This window comes from Benincasa hispida, chromosome 5 (assembly GCF_009727055.1).
Source record: "Benincasa hispida cultivar B227 chromosome 5, ASM972705v1, whole genome shotgun sequence".
NCBI lineage: Eukaryota > Viridiplantae > Streptophyta > Magnoliopsida > Cucurbitales > Cucurbitaceae > Benincasa > Benincasa hispida.
The window spans coordinates 28,261,060-28,268,321 of NC_052353.1; the positions used below are offsets into that span (position 1 = coordinate 28,261,060).

Genomic DNA, 7,262 nt, shown 5'->3' on the forward strand with positions numbered 1-7,262 from the left:
TATTGACATGATTTTTTTCTGTGGGTTGGAGGTAATTTTCTATGAGAGATATATCAAATAAACAGCTCATGATTTTGTAAAAGAAGAAAAAAGGTCAACGCTTTTGTATTAGGAATGAATAGTGTCCATGTTCATTCTTAGGAGGGAAAGGGCAAAGCATTGACCTGACCTTCTTATTGTTTTATATTTTGCCTCTCAAAATAATCGCTCTCAAAATCCCATTATAAATACACTTCTTGATCCCCTCGCCCCTCACACCAATACATACACAAAAAAACACACACACAAACATCCCTTTTTCTTTTCCTTCTCTCTTCTCCTCCCTTTTCGATTTCAAATTTCGATAGTGTGTGAACTCACACTGTCGAAATGAGTGGGCGGATTGTGAGTGACGAGGGAGCGGAACAGTTGGGACAGCGAAACGAGAACGTAGCACCGTCCTCGAAGGTAGGTGTGCCACCGAAGAAAAACGTATGGGAAGAATTTAATTCTGTGGTGAAAGAGACATTTTTCTCTGATCAGCCTCTTCGCCATTTTAAAGATCAACCTAAGGGCAAGAAAGTTGCTCTATTTTTCCAAGGCCTCTTCCCCATATTCCAATGGGGAAGGGGATACAACTTTAGAAAGTTCAAAGGAGACCTCATTGCTGGCCTAACTATTGCTAGTCTTTGCATTCCTCAAGACATCGGATACGCCAAGCTCGCCAATTTGCCCGCTGAAAATGGACTTTGTAAGATCTTTATCTTAAGCTTTTAGATTGACTAGTGGTGTAACATAATATTATGCAGGACGTTAGTCTTGTGTTTGAAAAATTGAAATTTCAGTTTTTAGTGTTTGGAGCGCTGAGTTTATTATTATAATATGTTGTTATTATAGTCTATAGATTGTAACATTATCTATTTAGGGTACAAACTATTTTAGTTTAGGTAGAAAGTAGTAAAGACGATAACATAGAGAGGGTGAAGATAAGTGGAAATAATAAATGTAAAAGACCATCAATATATATTAATTGGTAAGAAAATAACATTGTAGGAGTTTGAAAACAATACCTCTTTCTTAGTAGGACCGAACTCATGCAATTTCATGTCTAATTACGATCTAATTCTAGTTTATTAAAACCAGAGGTTTTTAGTTCTTTAAACATCATTTCTTTCCCAATTAATAAGATTGAATTTTGCATGGTTGTAGATAGCAGTTTTGTCCCCCCGTTGGTATACGCCGTGATGGGGAGCTCTAGGGATATTGCAATTGGCCCCGTTGCGGTCGTATCCCTTTTGCTCGGGACGCTGCTGAGGCAAGTGTACGACCCGACGAAGGAATTGGAGCAGTACAAGCGGTTGGCTTTCACGGCGACTTTCTTCGCCGGAGTAACTCAATTGGCTCTAGGGTTCCTCCGACTCGGATTCTTGATTGACTTTCTGTCACATGCCGCGATTGTCGGGTTCATGGGTGGCGCCGCCGTGACCATCGCCCTTCAGCAGCTGAAAGGTCTTCTTGGCATAGTAAACTTCACCAAGAAAACTGATATCATTTCTGTGATGCAATCTGTTTGGAGTAATGCGCACCATGGGGTTAGCTTCTTCCCTTCGTTATTTCTATTTTTTTTTCCTTAAGTTATGTTTCTTTTTTTAAATTAATCTTGTTTGTTTTTTCATTCTTTGTTTTATATTCCATGAAAAAATAATAATAAAAATTTGACAATCCCTCTGTCTGTTCTAACTATGATTGTGAATTTATGAATTGTGAAAATTTATGGATAGTTTATGTTATTGATATATTATTTATCGACATGATGTCACTATATATATTAATCAGAGATAAATTTATAAGATAATATTTAGAAGTGAATTTAAAATGATTACAACCACATTTTTATCATATTCAAAATTATTATAAAAATATTTAAAAAATGAAAGTATATTATCATGGTAACAGATTCCTTTTGATTGCTTCTACTTTATTTTATTTGCACTTTGTTTGTCACACCTATGCCAAATGAGTGGAACAAACATGTAAATCACTCAATCTTATAAAATATCTTAGATTATTACTTTTATTGTCAAATAATTTTAAGATGAAATCCCATGTTATTTAGTACAGTGTTAAATCCCATAAAGCCCAATAAGAAAAATTGAGATCCAATCTAAAATAGTAAACTCAAAGAACACGTTGAGAATCCTACATTAAAAAACATGGAAAAGCCTCATGACAATCTTTAAAATATATATAGATTACTTGTTTCATTGCTAATTGGTTTTGAGATCGATAAAACACACATGTTATCTAACAAAGTCACCATTTAGCTAACAACCGAAAGTCAAATTTTATGTCAAAATGAACTTAACTCGTGGTAGTTGACATGACTTTCCTTCTTAGAGGTTAGAGATTTGATCCCTACCGTTGTAATAGTAAAAAAAAAAAAAAAATTAAAAAAAAAAGTCAAATTTTATGCAAATTTTGGAAAAAAATATATATTTAATTGTTTGTTTGGATTGCAGTGGAACTGGCAGACTATACTCATAGGGGTTTCATTTTTGGCCTTCCTTTTGGCTACAAAATACATTGTAGGTTTTTCCTTTACCCTTAAACTTTAAATTAAATTTCCTTTTTATAAATAATAATTTTTAATCTTTTAATATGTTCTTGACTTTGAATCCTTAGGGCAAGAAATACAAGAAACTATTCTGGATACCAGCCATTGCCCCCTTAACATCTGTTATACTTTCCACATTTTTTGTGTATATCACTCGAGCAGATAAACATGGAGTTCAGATTGTAAGTTTCTTTTAATTAATTGGCAAAATTGTAATGGATAGTACGATTAGGGTTAATAATTAAGTATATAGCAACATTTTTAAATAATTGTAAATATAATAAAATCTATCTGTAATAAATATTATCGCTGATAGACTAATCTAATACTAATAAACTTTGAGATCTGAATCTAAATTTTATAAATTCTTTTTTATTGTTCTATATTTGGCAATAATTTAAGTCTAATTACTATATTTGCAAGTATCCTAATTCTTAATTAATTATCTATAGATATAGATAGATATATATATTTGACCTTGATGAATAATTTACTATTGTATTCACGTAGCATACACATCATACTCTATTTTTAATTCAGGGTGTTGTTTGTTTAATAATATTATTTATGTTACATATGTGGAAGAAATTCTGCACTAATTTCTTATACCTAATAGTATTAGATTATTTTCAAATATAGAAGGATGAGTCAACTTATTTATAAATATATCAAAATATTAGTGTCTATCAGAGTTTATTAGTGTCTGTCATCGATAGATACTAACATTTTGGTTATATTTAAAAATATTTTTAGAAGTTTTGTCATCTAAAATAATTATCTATGGTATAATTCACTTTTTATGCTCAAACATGTATAGATTAATACAATAAACTCTCAATTTCATTAATCTAGACTTTTCGCTAAGTGTTATATTTTTTTACCCTCAATTTATAATTAATTGTCTTCGTAAACTCACTGATTTCAATAATCTCAAGTTCTACACAAATTATCCTCAATGCTTTTTATAATTCAAATTTTAACAATTATGTACTGAGTATATGTTTTTATAATCCATCAAAAATATATGAGAGAACTTTCTTTATAACAACTTTCAAATTAAAACTAAAAAAAAAAAAAAAAAACAGAGAGAGACAAACATGGTGACATTTTCGAAGTGTTTAAGGTTAAAATGCAACATTTCTTTAAATTTGGAGTGCAATTTGATGAAACTTAAAACTTTTTAATAATCAGTTTAAAATATGATTATTGGCAATCCAATAACGTTATTATAAACATATATGGTTTTATTATTTTTTTTTTCAGGTAAGACACTTAGATAAAGGAATAAATCCACCATCCCTTCATGAGATATTCTTCCATGGAGACGATCTTACCAAAGGTTTCAAGATTGGAGTGATTGCTGGTTTGATTGCCCTCACGGTACACTAATTTTATTTCATCAACTCGACTCATCAAATTACAGTAATACTCGATTGCATTTATCTTTATGTGGCTTAATCGTATGAAATAAATAAATATAGAAAAAAAATATGAAAAAAGTTTATCACATAGAAAACTATGATTGAATTAAGATGAAGTGCACAAAAATAGCTACAAAACTGCATGCACCCAAGTATTTTGTTCAAATATTGAGGCTATGTTTGGGAGTGATAAATGATGGCTTTTGGCTTGGACTAAAATTGATTTGAGAGAAATTTAAAATAATTTTAAAATTAATCTTAGAAGAATTTGTTTGTAGGTGCTTTTGGTTAAGGTGATTGACTGAGAATCAATCCAAAAAATGGTTATATAGTTCAATTTTGTTAACATATTATCGGTGACATCATTTTTTTTTATTTAAAACCCTTAAGAAAAGCAATGTCAAGTATTGCCCCTCATTAAATGCTTAATAATATCTTGTTTTAGCATTTGTAATGACACACACAACTAGATTTAATAACATATAAGTTTCAAATTTTCTTTCAGATACATCTTCCTTACTCAGTATATCAATCATCAATCATGTATATAAACACTTCACTAACAAATAAAAAACTAAATTAATAATAATAAATACTTATCATAATTATTTAGTTTTAAGATTTTACAACCAAACATAAATATGTTTATATAAAAATCTCAATTTTACAAAGTTAATTCACCTAAATCTCTCTTTTTCTAAAATCACTACTACAATCATCACTCTCCATGTAACAAATTAAACATGCACTAATTTATTTAATTTGTTGGTTATTCTTAAATTGTAGGAAGCAGTGGCAATTGCAAGAACATTTGCAGACCTAAAAGACTATGAGATTGATGGTAACAAAGAAATGATGGCTCTTGGAACCATGAACATCGCTGGCTCCATGACTTCTTGCTATGTAGCCACAGGTTTTCTAAACATATAACTTCATTCTCTTCTTTTTCTTCTTTGTTTTCCATTGAATCTTAACTGACTTCTGCCACGGCGGCCCATACGTAGGATCGTTCTCTCGTTCAGCAGTGAACTACATGGCCGGCTGCAATACACCGATGTCGAACATCGTCATGGCATGTGTTGTTCTCTTGACATTAGAGGTCATCACACCCCTTTTCAAGTACACCCCTAATGCCATTCTCGCCTCCATCATTATTTGCGCCGTCATCGGTCTCATCGACATCGACGCCATGATTTTGCTTTGGAAGATCGACAAATTCGACTTCATTGCTTGCATGGGGGCTTTCTTTGGCGTCGTCTTTGATTCCGTTGAGATTGGTCTTCTCATTGCTGTAACTACTAAACTTTATATCTTTTATTTTTATTAAATTACGAAGTAGCCTCTATAATTCTAAAAGTTTAGATCTTAATCCTTATAATTTGATAAAATCTCATAAATAGTTTCTTTAGTTTAATAAAATTCTTATAAGTAGTGTCTAATTCAAACAATATTAAACAGGTTAGTTTGTCATTGTTCAAAATTCTATTGCAAGTAACAAGACCGAGAATTGCGTTGCTTGGGAAGCTCCCAAAGATTCCTATTTTTAGAAACATTTTGCAATACCCTGGGGCAAAGAAGATCGCCGGAGTTCTAATGGTTAGGGTTGATTCTTCAATATACTTCTCCAATGCCAATTATGTCAAAGAAAGGTACTTTAACTTTACTTCTAGTTTCCATTCTATTTCGTCTCCTTTTTCACCGATCTTTTTCGGAGTCGATCAAAAGTCTTATAGTGGCTAGATAGGGAAAAGACCACCGGGGTATTTTTATTAGTATGAAATCTTTTGGATAAAATTAAAAGAAAAGTCAAGAGGGTTTATTCTCAAAATAACAATGTCATACCACTATACAAATATGTGGGGTAATGTTAGCCTTAACAAATGGTATCAAGACCGTATCTACTTAACAATGTTGATTGAATCCTTGGTGCCAAAACAAATAAGTTGTTGACGCTAAAAGGAAGTAGGCGCAATAGACGTTCAATGTTGAGTTCTATCTAATTAGTGGTGCACTCCAACGAAAAGGAGTTGGTAGTGGATGAGAGAGCCAAACAATAAATATGACAATTTGATTGGAGTTTATGTGATACTTCATTAATTTGAGGGGACGATTGTTATGAGTGCAATCAAAATCTCACATGGATAAGAAAAGAGCATGATCGTGAGTATATATAAGTGAAGGATAATATCTTAATTGTTATGAGAGTTGCATTCGGGATGAAACCAAAAATGAAATAACTTGTTTATATCCAAAGTAATGTTATCCTATCATTGAAAGATATCTAAGGTTGGGTTGTCCCTTACAAATTTGTGTAACCTTATTTGGATCCCAACAAAAAGCTTGGAGAGTTGCCATTCTTAAACTTCTGTAACACAATTATGACAAACAGTTGTTTTTTTTTCTAATGGTAACAAACTATTCACATTATCCTTTCTAATGTATATTTGATAACTAACTCTCATACAACTCCAGGATACTGAGATGGCTGGCAGATGAAACAGAGAAGCTAGAAGACCAGTCTTTGCCGATCAATGTTGTGGTCGTTGACATGTCTCGTAAGTAAACCGACCAAATCGAAGAAGTCATTGTCGATACATATATATGCATCAATAGTGAAGAATTCATAAGTAATAATTTTTGTGTTTCCGTGGCAGCCGTATCCGACATCGACACAAGCGGCATCCATGCCTTGGAGGGTTTGCACTCTCATTTGCATAAGAAGGAAATTGAACTTGCACTTGCAAATCCAGGCCCAGTGATCATGGAGAAGCTCTTAGCTGCAAACTTTGATAAGGTCATTGGAGAAGACAAAATTTTCCTCAGTGTTAACGAAGCTATTAAGATTTATGCTCCAAATGCTGTTCTTGATCCTTAACAATCACGAATTGTGTAATATAATTATTGTCTTTTTCCTAAACATGTCTATAATATTGGTGTTTTGATGTTTGTTGTTGTTTACTTTATAGTGTATAATTATGATCGGCTGTATACAAATTTCAAATGGTGTGAACCATGTTTGCGAGTATATATGTAAATTACATCAAATTGAGGTGTCTATTTATGGAAAAATTATTCGATTTAAACAATAAAAATTTGGTTCTCTTCATAACGGTTGAATTTACATACAAATTTGGACTACTTTTGTAGTTTTCTTCTCCTACAATATTAATAAAAAACATTTTATCCACATTATAACAGCCTCCTTGAATAACGTCTTGTCTGGAAAATATATCTAAAATCCGAATCAA

General features: G+C 31.9%; 1 protein-coding gene across 1 annotated transcript; it reads left to right on the forward strand.

The window, feature by feature from the left end:
- Nucleotides 1–369: 369 nt before the first annotated feature.
- Nucleotides 370–6,889, forward strand: LOC120078522 (sulfate transporter 1.2-like). The gene is made up of 10 exons (XM_039032794.1): nt 370–730; nt 1,189–1,571; nt 2,499–2,564; nt 2,662–2,775; nt 3,857–3,973; nt 4,801–4,927; nt 5,019–5,305; nt 5,473–5,663; nt 6,487–6,569; nt 6,669–6,889. The coding sequence occupies exons 1-10, from the start codon at nt 370–372 to the stop codon at nt 6,887–6,889; spliced, it is 1,950 nt and encodes a 649-aa protein (XP_038888722.1).
- The last annotated feature ends 373 nt before the right edge of the window (nt 6,890–7,262 follow it).

Coding starts and splice junctions, on each gene's coding strand:
- LOC120078522 (XM_039032794.1), top strand. CDS start 370: ATGAGTGGGCGGATTGTGAGTGACGAGGGAGCGGAACAGTTGGGACAG. Junction 3,974..4,800: donor CTGGTTTGATTGCCCTCACG/GTACACTAATTT, acceptor CTTAAATTGTAG/GAAGCAGTGGCAATTGCAAG. Junction 4,928..5,018: donor TTCTTGCTATGTAGCCACAG/GTTTTCTAAACA, acceptor GCCCATACGTAG/GATCGTTCTCTCGTTCAGCA.